Genomic DNA, 20,869 nt, shown 5'->3' on the forward strand with positions numbered 1-20,869 from the left:
GGCATACCAATAAGTATTCCAGTTTGTTCGAAATATGGCGCTACAAAGTCAATAACCTCCTCCCTCTCAGCCGTCATGGTTAAAGCCGAAATCGCTATATCAGTCTCCTATAACGAAAAAATTCAATCAAATACATTTTATTAGATAAACTCAAACTCAAAATATCTTTATTCATGTAGGTAAACAAGTACACTTATGAATTGTCAGAAAGAAGTTAAAATAATTGTAAATTTACATTTACTACCAGTTCGCAAGTCAAGGGCGTAGAGCGGGTAAGAAGAACTGGCAAGAAACTCTCCGCCACTCTTTTTAATCGCCAAGTATTTATACTTATACTAGCAGACCGGCCAAGCGTTGCTGTGGCTAAGGTTTTTGTTATATTACATAGTAGCAAACTATTCAAGGGAAACGGTAGGAGAACACCAGTCATGGGGACCACCATGCTTTTGGTGGTTATGCCATTAAATTGTAGCTTATGTGGAACGTTGGTACTTTCAACACAGCGCCATCTGTTAGAATTGTGACTATCAAATAATAAACAAATATTTTGCAATAAAACAATATTGCGGGTATAAATTAAGATGTAAGCTATCCCATCTTTTAAGTTGGATCAAACTACACACGGTGTGCAAATTTGATTGATATCGGTTCTAGGAGTCCATAGCGGACAAACAACGTGACACGTAATTTATATATATTAAGATTAAAGATCCGATCAGTATCCATGGGTTTCACTTAACATCAAGAGAGGTTGATTCTAACAAAGTGGGTCGGTTTTGAATGGACGACTTTCTTAAAGACATAGGTTCGGTCACGTGTTTCAGCGCGACGCTGCCTGCGCAGCAAAGCGAAATCAGCATACAAAACCGCGTGGACTTTTACTTCGCACTTCGCTCACTACAGTGAGCTTCCGTCTTGCCCTTCAGGTGATTGACCATCGCGGGACGGCTCAAGTCGAAGTCCAAGCTACACTCCCCTGAACCGATTGACCTAAGCTGTAAAGGCCCTTAAGGCCAACAGCAAATCATTAAAAAAAAATATTGGTTGTTTGTAAAGTAGGTTTACGATCGAGATGTTTACGTGATAACGTCTTATTGGTGATATAAGTTTTTGGGAAGTAAGGAATTAATGAAGATAACAATTTTTTCAAATTTTAAATTACATCTATCGTTTTATTCACACTTTTGATGATAAATTTCGGGTGTAAAATGACAAGTTTACTTATTCGACTATGATATACATTTTTCATCATACATTCACAGAATGACTGGCAGCGCTCGAGATGAGACGGGAGATCGGTCCGTCTCTCTCTCGTTATACCTGCGATCGCGCTCGTGAGGTTTTGGTGTGACACAAGTTTCTGAACATGTCACCCGACTAAAACGATTTTAAAGACGTTATCACGTCAAAAAGTGTTTAACCGAGCACTACAAAACATACATAAGTAGAATAAATCATTTTTTTCGTCACTATTCGTATATTTCGTCTATTCAGTTTCGCTGATTTGTATTAAACATTTTTCTTTTGTCAATGTTTGAACCTTTTTGTATGTGTTAAACGTAAATTAAACAATAAAGCTTTTTATAAATTTGACGATTATTTAAATTATTGCTCCAGTGCAAACAATTTGTATGACTCAAAACTTGGCGATTAAGTGGCAGAGAGATTCTTGCCAGTTCTTCTTACCCGCTCTACGCCATTGACTTGCGAACTGGTAGTTAATGTAAATTTAGAATCAATTTAACATCTTTTCTGTTGACGTTCACGTGCACTTGGTTACCTATATGAATAAAGTTATTTTGAGTTTTAAACGTATTCCATCTTTGGCTATACGTTTAGTATATATTTAAGTTCTTTAATCTACATAGTACTAATAATTAAACATTAATAAATAGTATATTAAAACAAATTTAAAAAATTTGGTCCCTGTGGCAGTGTACCTTTAACGCTGGCAGCATTTCCTCGCTATATTGCGATACTTATTCGTTGAGGAAAGCACCAGCTCTCGGGTCACCGGTACTATCTACCAGGCGCCAACTTAAATCTTTAATTAGCGCCTGTGCACTTAAACCCCACAGCCCAAGAGTCACTCCAAAGAGAACAATGAATATGTGTCAGATTTCTGTATTTGTTTCTATTTTTTGTTTTAGTTTTTGTTATATATAATTTATGTTAGCTAAATAAACAAATTACCCCAGTCATCAGATCACCAACAACACCATCCCATGTACCATTTGGTAACCTCTTGCCGAAGTCACCAGTCCTTGGAGTAATTATCTCATAGTCAAAACCCATTTCCTGAGAAATAAAAGCCCTCCTTATTATTCTTATTGTAATTTTCTTTCAACAAACGCTAATAAAGAAAATAGTTCCGAATATTTATATTATAGCGATAGATTAAATATGTAATAGACAAATGGCGGGCTTTTTGACATCACTTTATCGTCGTCCATGCGTCGGGTTGTCTCTCTCCCTAAAATATGGCGAGGGTGCCGATGGCTGGCCATGCGTCATACTCGTGAACGGGTGCTACTTGTGGTGACTGGTCGGACTTGAATTCGTGTATGCGGTGATGTTAGTTGTGTCAACTATGGATTTGCGTGTTGTTCCCACGAGAATGTAAGTGCGTGTTCCTATTTCACCATGCCTCCTGCTGATAGAGGAAAAATCTTTGTTTTTTTTCGTTTACATATTAAACGCTAATATTATTATATATTTATTGACGTTCATAAGTGTACATTGTGTTACCTAAATGAATAATTAATTATTTTGAATTAGAATCTATTGTCAATAGTTTCCACATCTTATGCGATATAAAGATTTTTGTTCACAGCTTGGCTTATAGACATAGACATAGACATAGACATAGACATAGACATAGACATAGACATAGACATAGACATAGACATAGACATAGACATAGACATAGACATAGACATAACATTTATTACAAACAAAAACACACACACATAAACACACAAAATAACAATACTTAAAGAAAACATAAAATAAAATAAGACATCACAAACAATAAAAATTAGAAATTAAAATTAAGAAATGTTCTTTTGCCATTCGGTTCGCTTCTAGTGTGCAATGTGTGTGTACTGTGGTTGTAATTGGCCCTGGCTCAGCATTATGCTGAGGAGCAAAAAGTTCCACAGCGCTGGTCATTCTGCCAGAGACCACAGCAGCTAGTTTGCGCCTCTAATAAAATAAAATAAATAATTATAATACCAAGTAGAAAAATAATAATAATAATATTAAAGATAAATATTAAAGAAGTGTGAGTAAATCGTGTGTATTGTGTAACGGTGTATAATAAATAGAATTAAATTAAAAGTTAAAAATAAAAATAAACGTAAATAAGTCGATATTTGTTTGTTTTATGGGTAAAAACTAAATTTTGTGGGACTTTTGTTGCATAAGTAGAAGTGTCTTATAAGTGCGACTAAAATTCGACTTTAATTGAAGACACTTCAACGGAGGAGGGATATTGTTCCAGCACTTCGTCGCGCTATATTTAAAGCTCCCACGAAATGAAGCCGTCCGATGCTGGGGAATGGCCAGCTCCTGAGTGCAACTCCTGACTTTATGCTTGTTGGCATTACTACGCCAGAGGAGCTTTTTGTATAGATATTCCGGTTGTTTAGTACATACCACGTCAAATAATAAACAAGCCAAATACAATTTTTGTCGACCCCCCATTGTTAGTAAATTTAAGTTGTTCAAATAGGGGGTGACATGTGAGCGAGGTGGTATGGTGATACCCGGGCGCATGCATTTTGTACTCTCTGGATCAACCGTTATGCTTTAGCAGTTATACAAGGCCCATACACCGGAAGAGCGTAGGTAAGTTTGGAGAGCACAATGCTTTCATAAAGTCTAATACGAAGGTCGATACTTAAGAAAGGTCGTATATTGTATAGAACCTTGAGACGGAAAAAGCAATTACGAACTATATTTGTAACATAATCTTCGAACCTCAAATGACTATCGAATTCTACGCCCAGATTTCTTGCCATTGGTACCTGAGCTATAGGCGAAGAATTAACTAGAATTGTGGGACTTTGTCTTGCGAGATCAGACACTTGCTTCCTGGTGCCGACCATAAGAAATTTCGACTTCGTTGGATTTAAGAGGAGTGCGTTTTTATGGGACCAACCAGAAATTCGTTCCAAGTCCTCATTTATTTTTCGGACGCAGTCATTGACACAAGCCCTATCAACAGGAAGATATATTTGCAGATCATCAGCGTATAGATGGTAGTGACAATTTTGGATACATGAAGTTATGTCTGCTGAATATAAGATAAATAATAGGGGTCCCAAAATAGACCCCTGAGGTACTCCTCTGTCGACAGGGCCCAGAGACGATGAAACACGGATCCCATCACTTCCCAAAAAACACACTCTCTGATATCGATGCCTGAGATAACTACTAAACCACGAAGCAGATATATAGTCAAACCCATAGTAACGAAGCTTAGAAATAAGAAGAGGAAGATTGATACATTCAAAATCTCTAGAGAAGTCAAGAAGAGTGAGGATGGACGGGTTACCTATGTCTTGAGCTGAGATGAAATTATCCACTACATCAAGCAATGCAGTAGTGGTACTGCGGAGTTTTCTAAATCCTGACTGAAATGCAGTGCTTGCATGCAATGCTTGATGACTTGGTTATAAACTACTCGTTCCAGGATCTTTGAAAGGTAAGGGAGAATGCTGATCGGTCTTAAGTCTTTGAGTTCTATTGGGTTTTGTATTTTAGGAATTGGCCGGACAAGGCCAATTCCTAAAATACAGCTTCCTAAAGCTTACATTGTCATTTTGGAAGTATTCTATCGTCTTTGTTCATATGGACTAATGAGGTGAAGTTTTTAAGTAAATTTTTTTCTCTTTTTAATATCCTAGTGCTCTGCAGCACGATGATCTATGGCCTAAGCTTTCCTAGAAATAGACTTAAATGCATAAATAATGGGTTTTATTGTAGATATTGATGTCTTTTACAAAACAAAAGTACATCACTTTGCTCTATTGTCAATAGTTTCCGCAGCATGTATACCAATAAAGGTAGCCAGCTTTATTGGTTACACTATCGTAACAAAGACCTAATTTTTGAAATATTGTCACGTGATTGGAGCGACGCCATCTTGTCTAAAGCGTTTTGGCGGGAACTCTTAATTATGAATTTCTAAAGCCTTATCGGAATTAATGATTTGTATTATAAAATCACTAATAAATAATCAAAAATGTTTTTTAAACAGCGTTATTTTCGAAGTTCTTCTTTTGGCGCGTTAGGAAAAAATTATGAAAGTAAGTTAAGACAATGCGCGCGCATACCGTCGCAATAATCCAACACCCTGAAGTTAGCTATAGTCAACATTTTAGATTTTTCTGTTAAAAAATTAAAATAAATCAGTGGCGCTACAACTTCTTTGGGTCTTGGCCTCAGATTTCTGAATCTGTTCTGATCATTTTTTAAATCTAATAGCCAAGTAGGTGATCAGCCTCCAGTGACTCGTCGACTCGACTTTTTGGGTCTAAGATCTCGGTTTCCTCACGATGTTTTCCTTCACCATTCGAGCAAATGTTAAATGCGCACATAGAAAGTCCATTGGTGCACAGCCGGCGATCGAACCTACGACCTCAGGTATGAGAGTCGCACGCTGAAGCCACTAGGCCACTGCTTTTTCTATTCTTAGAGTCGTTTTCTCTACAAACGTAGAATATTTTTTGAAAAGATTTTTATCTTGTTACGCCAAAGAAGTAAAACTTCTAACGCGTGTACACACACGTTATTGAAGTGAAACTTCTTTATCGGGGTTGTAAAAAAATTTAGTGTAACATTTTTTCGTTACGCCGTACGCGTCACGTTTTTCGGTTACGCGTCACATGTTTCGGTTACGCGTCACATTTGACCGTTACGCGCGGCTTTTTCTTGTCCCTACCACGGTTGATTCAAAGAGATTCTAAACCATTAATAACAAAAATGTATAATAACGATAACAATGATACCTACTAAAAATTCTATTACAATTTATGAAATTCTGTAATAATCTTAGTGGTAATAAGGTAAAATGAAATAATTGTATTATTTGTATTCAAGTCTGTGATATTGAAAGCCTTTTGTTAAACTTTATCTAATTTAACTTTATTTAACCAATTTCTGTAAAGTTGCATATAGATAATTTTTCGAAAAATAAGGTCATAAAGAAGTTTCACATCTAACGTGTGTACACTAGTACACGCACATTTTTTTTTTTTCTCTTATATTTTCTTCTTACCTCAGCGATTTTTTCTATAAGATCCAAACAATATCCTTCGTACATTGCCTGTCCATCATCTGTGTACATAGCATCGCCTGTCACTGGGTCCAGTTTTGGAAGAGTCCAAGGCACAGCCTTAAAATTAAATAATAAATGGGGCTACAACCTTTTTAGGTCTGGGCCTCAGATTTGAGTATACATTACGTGATTTTTTTTTCTAATAGGCAAGTAGATCAGCCTTCAGTGCCTGATACAAACGATGAAAACGGGGAGGAGGCTGACTAACACTTCTTACTAGTTCAACAATAATCTATAATATAAAAATGAATCGTGGAATGTGTTGCTAAGCGCAAATCTCGAGAGCAGCAGAACCGATTTTGCTAATTCTTTTTTTATAATATTCCTTGAAGTACGAGGATGGTTCTTACGGGGAGAAAAATTTAAAAAAATTGAGTGAAAAAGTCTTAAAACAACACTTTTCTATATTCCCATACAAAAGATTCGTAATAATCCTTAAAAGTCAATTTGAACTTTAATACCATACCATAAAGTTCAAATGTTAGTTCCGGGTTCCGGGAAGGTAAATTTTAATTTTTTAGCATAATGTATTTGTTGTCTTATCAATTTTCTTTTTTTTATCTTACTAGCTAGACCGGTGTCCCGAATAGCAGAATAAGTATTTAAAAAAAAATCGATTGTTAGGCGGTACGATGTTCGCCAGGCCAGCTTGTTTCTTATAAAATAGAACGGACTCCAAAATCTCGCTGTTGGCTGAGCTCAGCTCGGGCTGCTTCTGCGAGACTCGGACCTCGGCTTGGGGCGTCACGGGGTGGCCAATCGCCTGAAGGGTACGACGGAAGCTCACTGGAGTGAGTGGAGACCTTACGAAGTAAAGGTTCACGCTCTAGTCATAGTGGTTTTTACCCTTTTTTGTCGGAAAGGGGCAATCGCTGATGGTTTTGAGTTTTGACCAACGGGTTGTGATGATGATTAGCTTTAGCAAGATTGAACGCTAATTTTAATGGCTAAGTTAGTGTTTCCTATCTAATTATAATAATATAAATCATTTAAATTATAAAAAATCGGTCACGGTCGCCTAATAACCTACAACTTACCGGGTAAGTCCCGATCCTGAAGAAATCTCTTAAAGGCTCAAATTTAAATCCCGGTAATGTTTTATACTCCTCATTTGAGGACCAAGAAGCAGCTCGTTGAAGACCGTCATTCGGTTTGAAGGTGGACAAGATGAAGGGAGATCGAAGGTTTAAGCTGGAACTAAAAATAAATAAATCGTTTATTTGCCAAGATAGTGGTACAATTAGATCGAACAACAAGAAAAATCCGCACAATCAGCCATATATAAATAGGCATGCAAATATCATAATAAGAAGTTAAGTCATTTATAATTGTTAAACTTATGGTCTAAATACTCGCTCACGCTATAAAAGCACCTTGACTTTAAAAACCTAATCCTCCTTGAAAACATTACACGGCAGCGATCTATAACTTCTAGGAAGGTGATTAAATATTCTCACAGCCATGGCGTAACAATTTTTGGAATATTGCGCGGTGCAACATGCAACATGCAGCCGTGTTGGATCCCTCGGTATATACAAGCAAGTTTCTTTATATGTTTTAAAATGCTACAATTCAGACACAAAATTGACAGATGACAGATGTCAAAAACTATTGACATAGCAACTGGACTCACGAAAACTGAACTTTTATTATTATGAATAGAAGAAATTAAGGATATATGTTTTACAATAATAGCTATTGAAGGACCCTAAGTCGAATTGTTTCGGTAATACTTCAGTGGGAAATTCTTTAGGCGTAAGATGGTAATTTTTTTACGGATGAAACGTCACGAAGACACGCAGCGTTTTTATCGTAGAAAAGGGAGAGATTGAGACTGATTGCGAGAGAGTGAGAAGGGCGAATTACCGTATAGAAATTATATTTTTAAAATTAAAATTTCGTAAAGAGAATTTATGAAATAAAAAAAAACGTGTGGTACTCTCGGGGACTGCCGCCGTAAAGCAGCAATATTGCATCATTTTTTTTCAACTTATGCAATTACAATTATTTATTTATGCAGTATTTTTTTTGTTTGATATTCAAGTTTTTTCTTTGATAAATTAATTCAATCTACCACTCTATCAGACTCAGACTAACTCGCCTATATAGTCTGTCTCACTCTAACGCTTACCGGCTGCACCGATCTCGTCCGAGAGATGTGAATACACTACTTCTGTCCCGGTCTAACACGCAAGGTTTTTTCGTTACGGAATTTCTGGATTCGGTCGCCACGCTCGAGGCCCGCGATAGAAGCTATGCAATAGCTTAATAGTATTTTATATTTTATGCAAAATAATTTATGAAATCTCAAATGGCGTATTATAAATTAAAATGCCACGTGTTTTTATTATGGAAGAAATAAATAAAAAAAACAAATTATAATTTGTAATAATTTTCGACACTTTAAATATTTTAATGAAATTAAATTCCCAACATGTCTTCCTTTTTCCCTCCCTCTAAGTCTCGGAAATCTAAAGTTTTAGATTTGTATAAATATGAACAAGAATTAAAAATTAGTTTGCCAAAGAAGTTTCACTACTGACATGTGTTCTTTGTACGCACGCACTTTTTTTAAATTATAATATCCAATATTGCCATTAATTATTATTACAATACTCACTCTTCGTCATTCCAATAAAACAGGCTGTCGTTCCCGCCATTTTGAAAGATGACAATTCGTTCCATAGTGTCATTGTTGTGTTCGTCACATGTCATTTTCGTTAAACCAATATTTAATGTAATAAACGTCTCTGATATGTACTGAAGTAAATTAGTTAGAATTAATTGTTTACGCTGAAAAGACAAAGGTTAACTGTTATTAAAGTTTTAAAAGATCCAATAGTGCTTTTAGTTGAGTTTTGACAATTGACATTATACGTCATGTGTTAATAAAAATTTTAGTGGTTTAAGAATTATAACAGGGGCCTCATAGCCTAGTGGTCTTATTAAGTGGCAGCTAGGTGAGGGGTACCGGCTTCGATTCCCGGTTCGAGGGCAAGTTTTAATTTAATTTAAATTTGTTCTCGGCCTTTGGGAGGGTTGTGCGGTACCGGGCGAGTGCCTAAACCGTACATAGAGGACATGGTCGAATTTCTAAGGCAAAAAGCACGAATTATAAAAATCTTATGCTTGACGCTGGCTAATGCACAAACCGTGCCAGAGCCATAAAAAAAAAGAGAATTAACTGGTCAAAGTTCTTAATTTTGTCATTCACTGACTGATCATCAAAACTCTAAGGCACTTCTAGCAGACATAGAAGCTTCTAGAATACAATTGATGTTTAATATTGATATGGTCACTGGTTAGGTAATAGCTAATTACGTAATTACTTAAGACGGAAGGTCCAAAGAAGGAAGGAAGGAAGAAGACAAGAATTAACCCACTTGGTATTACCTGGATCTCACTTTTTACGATAGAAGAGCTGTGAGACATGGTTTTTTTGTACAAGTTATGTTTTCATAGCATTACCTGAGTATTCGAAGGACAAGTACATTCGCTGACACCAATAAGCTTGCAACACTCATTTGTATCTATTTGCAAAATGACAGATGGCAACACCAACACTGCTGGGTCGAACGGCTCGTAATCATTTATCACCAGGTTCCAGCGGTAATCGCGACGCACAAGCTTTTCCTTGACAGCCTAAAAACATTTTAAAAAACTACCATTACGGATTACTCCAACTATTTAAATCACATACAAATAAATACATACATATAGTGTTTAACGTGTAACATATTATTGCGCATTAAGTAGCATATAAACATATATCCTATTGCTCTTAATTAATATTAACGTTTACTTGAAGACTTATAGAAAAAAACTTTGTTTAAGAATTGTGTTCACTAAATTAACAATAGATGTCGCTGTATTATCCTGAATCGCGGTATCACTTCGTTTTTGGAAGGGTATCAAATGAATTTAGAGTAGCAGTTTTGGCCAAGTGCCTTCAGCGTGTGACTCTCATCCCTGAGGTCGTAGAACCCCGGCTATACTGCACAAATGGACTTTCCATGCGCACATTTAACACTCGAACGAAGAAGAAAAACATGTAGCAACTGACTTGCCTTAGAGCCAAAAAGTTGGCACTGGAGGCTGATGACTGATCACCTACTTGCCTAATGCCTATTAGATTGACCTTTAGAACCCAGAACTGACAAGAAGCAGAGCATCGTAACGATGGTGGTGGTGGTGATGATGGTGAGGATCATGGTTGTGGTGCGGATCGTGGTGGTGATGATGGTGAGGATTATGGTGAGGATTATGGTGGTGGTGGTTACCATGGTGACGCTGGCAATGATGGTGATGGTGGTGATTATGGTGAGAATCGTGGTGATGGTGGTGAGGATCGTAATGATGACAATTATTACGGTGGTGGTGGTGATGAAGATGATGAGATAATGACAGGATGAGGTAGGTTGGTTTGAACAACTAACCCGTTTATAAGTTCTTGTGACAAAGTTTCTATCTCCAGCAATGATGTAGAAGCTCGGATCAGGTCTCATCCTTGACAGTGACCTGGCGGAGTCCCTCGTGAGACCTGAATTGACCCACACTCTGACGTTCGATTTACCCAGGAGGGTATATAGCGTCCTGTCAACATCTAAAAAAATCCGTCATTTAAAAAAAATATTTTATTGATAAAAGGACGGAAATTCCACCAGTTCATCCTTCTTAGGCAATTCGGATTTTCTTCTTAGGATCTCTGCCATTAAGTTGTAGAATAGACTGCCCGACCGTACGATTGGCTACCTCCCTGACATCTTTTAAAACACTTCTGCATAAACATTTCTGAACCATATCCTATTCTGCTCAATTCTTCTGTTTTGCGTGATTCCGTGAGATTAGCTTTTTAGTTTATTTTATTAAATTTCTTTGTATTATTTTAAATTTAAGTTGGTCTTTTAAAATCTATATTTTTTAGATAAGGAATCTATATTTTTTTAAATTTAGAATTAATATTTTTTAGGTTTAGAATCTATATTTTTAAAATTTAGAATTTATATTTTTTAGATTTAGAATCTATAAATTCTTTTTATAAGATTTGGTTATTCACTTCTTACACTTTACTATTTATTTTTTAAAGTGTTTCCCTTACTAGAGTTGCCTGTAAGAGATCGTTTGTTAACGATAAGGCCGCCCGTTGTATCCATTATAACGTTTATGTTATTTGTATTTCTATAAATGTAACGAAGTGTAAATAAATAAAATAAAGAACTTACCATTTTCACTTTGAACTAAAATGGCTGCGTCCGTCGCATTCCTTGACTCTAAATAGCTATTCATTGCAGTAATTAGATCCTGTGAGTCCAAAGACGCTCTGATGATGGGCAAACCAGATCCCATCTCCCAAGAGGCCCACGACAGATCAATGATTATAGACACGCCCTTGGAGATTGAGGAACAAACTAAAAACATATATTAAAATTCGTATGAGGTGAGCAGGTCAGCAACTCTCGATGCCAGAGGACTCGCAATTGTGTTGCCAGCCTTCTAAGAATTGGTACGCTCTCTTCTTGAAGAACCCTAAGTCGAATTGGTTCGGAAATACTTTGGTAGGCTGATGTCGAGGTGATAAGGGTTTTTCGTATTCTGCCTCGACAATTATGAAACTCAGTAACAGCTCAACTCAACTCCTCTGAACACTATCCATGGTAAATGCGGTAGAAGATGCAGAGAGACCCCACATCTCTACGCAACGCCAAATTATCAAGCCGCTCGGAAAGTTTTTAAAGAAAGTAAGAAAACTACTGAATTGAAACTTCTGTAGGCGCTTGAGGGTAAATTTTTTACGGATGAAACGCAATAATAATAATATTAGCGTCACGAAGATGTGCAGCGTTTTTGTCAAAGAAAAGGAAGAGAGCGACTGAGAGAGAGTGAAAGGGCGAACGAAGCATGAAGAAAATAGCCATGGAGCGAGAGTAGGAAGCAAGAAAGTGAGAAAGATCGAGAGAGAGTGAGATAGAGCGAACGTCGCATCACACACAGTGCCATGGAGCGAGAAAAGGAAATATGGAGTGATCATATACTGGTACATGATCATCTATTGGGGCTTTTACCTTAGTAATAATTAATTTGTCTTTTATTGACATAACTTTTACACATTTAAAGAAATATTTTTTTGGCGGATACTTTTTGACATTCAACACCTTTTGTCTTCAGTCACCGTGACCACGCACGCTGTAAAGTACGCGAAACGTCGGATAAATTTAAAATTATGCAAAATAATTGTAAATTTATAATTATACATAACTTCAATCCGGTAAAAAAGTGTTTTCTTTAAATAATTAATTTACCTAGAAGTTTCACTTCTGACATGTGTACTTTGTACGCACGCAATTTTATTTTAAAATTAGTTTTAATTTTCTATTTATTAATTATTATTATTATTACTATGTAGGTTAAGAATATTGTAAGAGAACACGCGCTGAGGCCGAGATTCTGGACTCAGTTGCGCAGGCTCGCAAGACCCGATCGACATTGTCGCTATCGGAGAATGAAGAGTGTACCCTCTATGGAGGAGACAGATCGGACACGACAGCCACCGTCTTAAAACGGATGGAGGCCAGTCTCGAAGTGGTAACAAAAGTTGCCACTAAATCGAGCAACCTAAAAGGCGGCTTCGTTCATGCCCTCAAACAAGCTGTACTTGACATAAGAAAGGATGCAGCTGCGCTCGCACAGAAAACGATTTCAGAAGAGACGCGTGCGCTACGCGCGGACAATGAGCGCCTCCATCGTGAAATAGAGGAGCTCAAGAAGCGAATGGAGACGCAGATGCCGGGCCTCGAAGAGATGGAAGCCCGTATCTACCGAAATCTCGGGGAAAGGCTCAATGCACGCCTTGAGGACCTGGAGCCAAGGCTCAATCCCGCGCAACGAGTCCGTCCCCCGCTCGCGGCAGATATAGCCACAAAAGGCAGAGTCGAAGCAGTTGCTTCAATCCCAGCTACTGCCCGACAGGCCTCAGAAATGAAGAAAAATAGGAAGAAGAAGAAAGCCAAAGCATCTGGCGAGAGCAGTAAGAGTGTGCCCATACCAGAAGTGCCCTCTACGTCCGCCACCGTTGCGCTCCCTACAAACCTAGGCGTTAAGAGCCGAGATGGCGAGAGCGCTTGGGTTGTAGTTGGCAAACGAGGTAAGGATGTCAATGACCTGCCGACTTCGCCGAGAGTGCGCCAGGCACGCGCTAGTTCGAAGACTAGCCCGAAGAAGAAGGCTTCACCAAAGCTCCGGGTGACACGTTCTGCAGCCGTGAGCATTACATTAGCAAAAGAGGCCGAGCAGAAGGGGCTCACCTACGCCGACATTATAAAGGAAGCGAGGCAGAAGATCGACCTCAACGGCCTCGGCTTAGAGGCGGTCAAGTTCCGCCGTGGAGTGACCGGGGCCGCCATACTACTAATTCCCGGTACTGGGAAGGACGGCGTCGCAAACTCTCTCGCGGACAAATTAAAGGAGGTACTGCCCGCAGAAAGCGTAAAAGTGGCTAGACCTCAAAAAGTTACGAGCGTCCGCATATCCGGACTAGATGACTCAGTCACAGCCGAGGAAATCCGTCTTGCGGTATCGGCAAAAGGAGAGTGCCCCACAGATCAAATTCGGGTGAGTGGAGTCCGCCCGGACAGAAGTGGGCTCTCCGCGGCGTGGGTGACGTGCCCGATCACAGCTGCAAAGAAGCTGACCGAAGGAAGGTTGCTCGTCGGATGGGTGGCGGCGCGTGTTGCCGTCCATATGCCCAGAGAGCTACGCTGCTACAGGTGCCTGGAGAAGGGACACGTAGCGGGCCGATGCACGGCGGAAGACCGCAGCCTACAGTGCTACAGATGCGGAATAGCCGGCCATAAAGCGGCAGAATGCACGGGAAAGGTCCAGTGCACTATTTGTGTGGCATCCGGTAGGAAGGCCGATCATCGTTTGGGAGGTCTCTCATGCTCGGCCCCCAAAAAGAGGATGCCTAGGAGAGTGCCCTCATCGAAGGCACCCCATCCCAACCCGAGCGGGGATAACAGTATGGAGACGGACGGGGCTGTAGTCAACTGATATGGTCTTTAATTTCCTACAGGCGAACATTAACCACTGCGCCGCCGCTCAGAATTTGCTGGTTCAGAGCGTGGCGGAGTGGTCCATAGACGTAGGCGTCATTAGCGAACCGTACGCAGCACCTGATCGCCCAAATTGGGTCTCGGATCGCTGTGGTCTGGTCTCTATCGTTGCTGCCAGCAATTCAGAGTGCCACCTCAGGAACGTTTCGAAAGGAGACGGCTGGGTAGCAGCCAACTTGGGCCAGCAGAAAGTTGTAGCGGTTTATTTCTCTCCAAATAAACCAATCAGTGAATTCGAGTCCTTCCTGGCTAGTATGGATAGTATTGTAAGGCAAGGCGCGCCTGGCGGGGTCTTGGTTGCCGGAGACCTGAACGCGAAGTCTGCGGCGTGGGGTTCCCCAGTTAGAAATTGCCGCGGGGACGTGCTAGTAGAATGGTTGGCATCCTGCAACCTCGTCGTACTGAATGTCGGCTCGGAATGGACGTGTTGCAGAGAATCGGGAGCTTCAGTGGTGGATGTGACCTTTGCCACCCCCGCCCTTGCGTGTCGTGTACGGGATTGGAGAGTGGAGACGGGGGTGGAAACGCTCTCCGACCATCGATATATACGTTTCAGCGTTCACCCCCCCTCGTCGTCGGTGCCTCCCGTCCGGGAGGGAGCTCCGCGTGAGATAGGCCCTAGATGGGCTTTAAAAGCTTTAAACAGAGAAGACTTGGTGGTAGCAACTGTGGTGAGCTGCTGGTGTCCTGCCGCTGGAGCTCGGAGTATTGACGAGAAAGTGATCTCGCTGGAAGGGGCTTGGAAAGAGATATCGGATGCCTCGATGCCTAGATCTCAGCGTCCTACTGTTCGAAAGTATGTTTATTGGTGGAGCGCAGGTCTGAGCAGACTCCGCAAGGCATGCACTGAGGCGCGAAGACGCCTGCGAAGGTACAGAAGGAGAAGTGGAGCCATTCTCGGTGGCGACGAAGAAGCGAGGCTTCGTGCGGACTTGCAGCAAGCGAAGAGGACACTGAAGAAGGAGATCAGTGAGGCCAAGGAGCGGGCTTGGGAGGAATTCCTGTCCATTCTGGACCTCGACCCCTGGGGCCGGCCGTATAAGACGGTTATGGCAAAAATGCGTCCATGGACCCCGCCAATCACCGAGGGAATGGAGCCGTCTCTCCTGGCTAAGGTCGTAGAAACGCTTTTCCCACCGGCATCGGCAATGTCGGACACAATGAGACCCTATGCTACCAGAGACATAGAGGAGGAGGACGACGAAGCGTCGGAGGTTACAGAGGAGGAGCTGGTTGCTGCGGCGGAACGAGCTGCGCTCAAAAAGACGGCGCCAGGCCCGGACGGGGTACACGGAAAGGTCTTGGCTCTCTCCCTCCGCCACGGGCTTCTGGAAAGGTTCCGATCTCTTTTGACTGACTGTATAAAAAGAGGGTCCTTTCCACAAATATGGAAAGATGGACGCTTGGTCCTCTTAAGGAAAATCGACAAACCGGCCGACTCGCCCTCAGGCTACAGGCCGATCGTACTCTTGAACGAGGCGGGCAAAATTTTCGAGCGCATAATTTCCGTGCGCATAGGGCGCCACCTGACATCGGTTGGACCCGATCTGTCGGACTGTCAATTTGGCTTCCGGTCGAGAAGGTCCACCATGGACGCCATTGCCCGCCTCCGAGAAATCACGGAAGAAATAACATTAAAAGGTGGCGTTGCGATCGCGGTGTCGCTCGACATCGCCAACGCGTTCAATACCATACCTTGGGAGGCGATCACTAATGGTCTCCGATACCATGGGGTGCCCATTTATTTGAGGACACTGGTCGCCGAGTACCTGCAAGGAAGGAAAATCATATATCCCGGTAGGGATGGCTGGAGGAGACATCAGGTGCGATGCGGTGTTCCACAGGGGTCGGTGTTAGGGCCACTGTTGTGGAACATCGGATATGACAGGGTCTTGAGGGGGGTGCTGATTCGTGGTGTGCAAGTTTTATGCTACGCGGACGACACACTCGTCGTGGCTTCCGGCGACTCTTTTAGGGAGGCTTCCCTCAGAGCGACAGCAGGCGTTGCGCAGATAGTGGGTCGCATTCGTAGTTTGGGCTTGCGTGTCGCCCTTAAAAAATCAGAGGCCATTGCCTTCTACGGCCCCCGGAGATCTCGCCCCCCGGACGCCCAAATCGTCGTTGGAGGGGTCCCGATTGATATAGGAATGCGGCTTAAATACCTGGGCCTATTGCTTGACCCCAAATGGTCGTTCAAGAATCATTTCATAGAATTGACGCCGAAACTGGAAGCGACAGCCATGGCGCTGAGTCGCATCATGCCCAACATTGGCGGGCCGCGTGAATCGTGCCGAAAGTTATTCGCCGGTATCGTCAGAGCGAAAGCCCTATACGGCTGCCCAATATGGGCGAATGCAACGGGCCTTAACACGCAGAATAAGGCGCTGATCAGACGGACGCAACGCACGATTTCATTGCGTGTGGCAAGAGCATACCGCACCGTTTCCTTTGACGCAGTTTGTGTGATAGCAGGAACATGCCCTTGGTACCACGATGCGGTAGCACTAGCCGATGTTTACTGGAGGAGAAACCACTGGCGGGGGCGCGGAGAAGAGCCGCCCTTCGAGGTAACTAAGCAGTGGCGAACTGAATCGCACGAAGTCGCGATACGAAACTGGAGTGCCGATCTGACAAATGCAAGCGCGGGCCTGTGGACCCTCGAGGCCATACGGCCCGTCCTCAAAGAATGGCTTGACAGACGATGGGGGTCACTGAGATACCACCTGATCCAGCTACTAACTGGACACGGATGCTTTGGCAAATACCTTTGCCAGGTGGCTCGCCGAGAGGCAAACCCCCTTTGCCACCACTGCGGGTGTCAAAATGACACGCCGCAGCATACTCTGGAGGAGTGTCCAGCGTGGGAGTCCGAGAGGAGCGCTCTGCTCTCCTCAATAAATGTGACCGACTTGACACTCCCAAATTTAGTGTCCGTCATGGTAAGGGATAGACGAGCCTGGCAGGCGGTCGAAGCCTTCGCCGAGGCTGTCCTGCAGGCGAAAGAAACCAGCGAGCGAGCCCGGGAGGCTGACCCTACGGCGCCGCCTTTAAGGAAGAAACGTACCGCGCGTAGCCGTCGCGACTTTCTGCGTCGCTGACGTCATACAGAGATATATAGGGCTTTTTATTAGGAGTGCTGCGCGCTAATTGGCGCCACGCAGCATGCGCAAGCTGGAAAGTGGGTTCAGGCCTGAAAAGGCTATTACCACGACCCAGCTACAGACACGCTACGGATTGGGCCCTGGTGGTTTTAGTGGGTATGGGGTCATCGCTTTTTATGACCTTGACCCCCACACTCCCCGCGCCACTCACACTTTGCCCAGGCGCGGGGGCCCGTAAGCGGGTTTCCCCAGGTAAAAAAAAAAAAAAAAAAAAAAAAAAAAAAAAAAGGTCTATGAGAGTCGCGTAAGCGGCATTCGCTGGACGGGGCGCGGTGAAAAGGCCTAGCTGTTCGGCCTCGTCCCATAGCGAACAGTGGGCCCTGGTGGTTTTAGTGGGTACGGGGTCATCGCTTTATGACCTTGACCCCCACACTCCCCGCGCCATTTAACAATTTGCCCAGGCGCGGGCGCCCGTAATCGGGTTTCCCCAGGATAAAAAAAAAAAAAAATAAGGTTAGGTTAGGTTAGGTTAAGAATATTGTAAATTGTGTGTATTTGTGTGTTGGAAGATATTTACGTTGGTTATATGCATCTTCTTCGTTTTCTCTGTCTAGAAATATGATGTCATCACCAACACGGAGTCCTGGTTTTGCTTTCTCAATTGTTTTGATTGCTGTGGCAATTTGTTCCGGTACATCGACATCGTGTTTTTCAAGGATGAATACTAAAAAATATATAGACACTACATTTAAGGAAAAAGAAATCAAAATCGAAGAACAGTTTTGTTTAGATTTAATACATTTTTGCACTTATTTTAATAATAAAAAAATAACAATTATATACTGGCAGGAGGATCTGATGTTAAGTGATACCGCCGCCCATGTACACTCAATACCAGAGGGCTCGCGAGTGCGTTGACGGCCTTTTAAGAATTGGTACGCTCTTTTCTTTAAGGACCCTAAGTCAAATTAATTCAAAAATACATACCGCCCATGTACACTCAATAACAGTGGGCTCGCGAGTGCGTCGCCGGTCTTTTATGAATTGGTACGCTCTTTTCTTGAAGGACCCTAAGTCGAGTTAATTCGAAATTACCTACCGCCCATGTACACTCAATAACAGAGGGCTCGCGAGTGCGTCGCCGGCCTTTTAAGAATTGGTACGCTCTTTTCTTGAAGGACCCTAAGTCGAATTAATACGGTAAAACCTACCGCCCATGGACACTCGATGCCAGAGCTCGCGAGTGCGTTGCCGGCCTTTTAAGAATTGGTACGCTCTTTTCTTGAAGGACCTTAAGTCGAATTAATACGGAAAACCTACCGCCCATAGACACTCGATGCCAGAGAGCTCGCGAGTGCGTTGCCGGCCTTTTAAGAATTGGTACGCTCTTTTCTTTAAGGACCCCAAGTCGAATTAATTCGAAATTACCTACCGCCCATGTACACTGAATAACAGAGGGCTCGCGAGTGCGTCACCGGCCTTTTAAGAATTGGTACGCTCTTTTCTTGAAGGACCCTAAGTCGAATTAATACGGTAAAACCTACCGCCCATGGACACTCGATGCCAGAGAGCTCGCGAGTGCGTTGCCGGCCTTTTAAGAAATAGTACGCTCTTTTCTTGGAGGATCCTAAGTCCCGTGTGTAGGAAGGATGTTTTGCTTAGAAGGAAGAACGGAGAACCTCAACATCCTGACTAACTAGACCTAGCTCTACCTAACTGGACGCAAGGCATGTCGCTGTTGGCCTTAAGGGCCTTTACAACTCAGCTCGGGCCTCGGACTGTTTTGGCGAGTGTACGGGCTTTTCTCGCGAGTAGTGCAATGGCGTCTCCTACGAGGTTTGGACCTCGGCTTTTTTTACCCTAATCTGTTTTGACTTTGCATTGCAAGGGCGGCTTTTAATTGGTTAATACATATCGGGGTTTCTGTCAGGAAGAGGGTGGCTAAAGTCGAGAAGTTGTAGGTATATATTATACTTAGTTGGAATTACTTCGTCACCGCGTTTTAACGTGTGACGTCATCGCATTCATTTGTAGTCGAAGATTATAGGTATCGTTACATCTGTTAAACTATTTTAAGTATGCGTAATAAACTTAGATACTTACTGTACTTAAGACTAGCCTCAGACGCGACGCAACATAGATTAAACAAAAAAATAAATAACAATAAAAAATAAATCTCCATCTCAATTTCCACAAGCCCTACAAGTATTGCAACGGCCGACTTTATTAATAAGAATCACTGTAATATATTCTTGTAATAAATACGGAATTAATAACATTAAACAAACATAGAAAATTATACGCAATTTCTCAAACATGTTTAAGACATCGCGTCACAGACTAGCACAAAAAGTCGATTAAAAACTCTTTGATGGCGTTTATAAAAAAGACTAGAAACTCCTTAGAAGAAAGCGGCAAAAGTGACGGATGAAAAATGGCGCCAAAACAAATATGACATGATATAATGTAATAACAGAGTAATCAAATATTAAAGTGAAGGGTTAGTTTCGTTAAACAAAGCAAACAGTGATTTTCATTAATTATTCGTGTGTACACTCGCGCAGTTATATCTATTTATGGAGTTTATTTTCAAGACAATGAAAATTTTTGAAGTTATACATCTTTTGGCGCGTTAGGAAAAATTATGAGAGTAAATTAATACGATGCGCACGCACACCGTCACAAAAAACCGACACCCTGAAGTTAGTTATAGTGAACATTTTAGTTTTTTATTATACAATGATTGATGCTGTATTTGTACGATATTTAGACAATGTTTCTACGCGAATATTTGAATCATACTTTAGCTATCATAAGCCTCTTGTCACAATCTACTGAACTCCAACCAATGCAATGGCCGTGAATTAAATAATAAATATCAATATAAGTTGCATGCTAAAATAAAAAATGTCCATTTCTTTAATTAGATAGGTATGTAGAAATCATTTTTGTGATATTTAAATAAACTCTATTTAACTAGATAATACGTCATAATAACTTTAATAATACCTACTAACTGACGTGAGACTGATCTTAAATTAAATTGTAATGATTCTATCATTATTATTATTTTTTTCATGTATCCTTTATTAGTTTAGTTTGTTTTTTGTTCCTGTTTAGTTTCTTTTTCTGAACAACTATATGTAATACATGTATTTTTGCACTTCTTGCCTACCGTACCTACTTATGTAATTTAATACTTTTTTTTTCTCACAGTGGTTGCCTGGAAGAGATAAGGCCGCCAGTTGCTCTCCTTTTTATTTAATTATGTCAATTGTACTATATTAATGTATATGCAACGAAGTGGTAATAAATAA

At 41.5% G+C, this 20,869-nt stretch overlaps 1 protein-coding gene across 1 annotated transcript in view; it reads right to left on the reverse strand.

Moving 5' to 3' along the window:
• Window positions 1–19,795, reverse strand: part of LOC125058822 (glutamate receptor ionotropic, kainate glr-3) — a 43,965-nt gene extending 24,170 nt beyond the window's left edge. Inside the window, exons 1-10 of the mRNA XM_047662970.1 lie at window positions 19,656–19,795; window positions 18,130–18,276; window positions 11,566–11,751; window positions 10,780–10,946; window positions 9,812–9,985; window positions 8,964–9,136; window positions 7,381–7,540; window positions 6,284–6,400; window positions 2,194–2,298; window positions 8–107 (exon numbers count right to left, since the gene is read on the reverse strand). Of these exons, the coding sequence (XP_047518926.1) occupies window positions 8–107; window positions 2,194–2,298; window positions 6,284–6,400; window positions 7,381–7,540; window positions 8,964–9,136; window positions 9,812–9,985; window positions 10,780–10,946; window positions 11,566–11,751; window positions 18,130–18,276; window positions 19,656–19,734 (1,408 nt within the window). The 5' untranslated portion in view covers window positions 19,735–19,795. The remainder of the gene's footprint in view (window positions 1–7; window positions 108–2,193; window positions 2,299–6,283; window positions 6,401–7,380; window positions 7,541–8,963; window positions 9,137–9,811; window positions 9,986–10,779; window positions 10,947–11,565; window positions 11,752–18,129; window positions 18,277–19,655) is intronic.
• Window positions 19,796–20,869: the final 1,074 nt, after the last annotated feature.

This window comes from Pieris napi, chromosome 18, assembly GCF_905475465.1.
Source record: "Pieris napi chromosome 18, ilPieNapi1.2, whole genome shotgun sequence".
NCBI lineage: Eukaryota > Metazoa > Arthropoda > Insecta > Lepidoptera > Pieridae > Pieris > Pieris napi.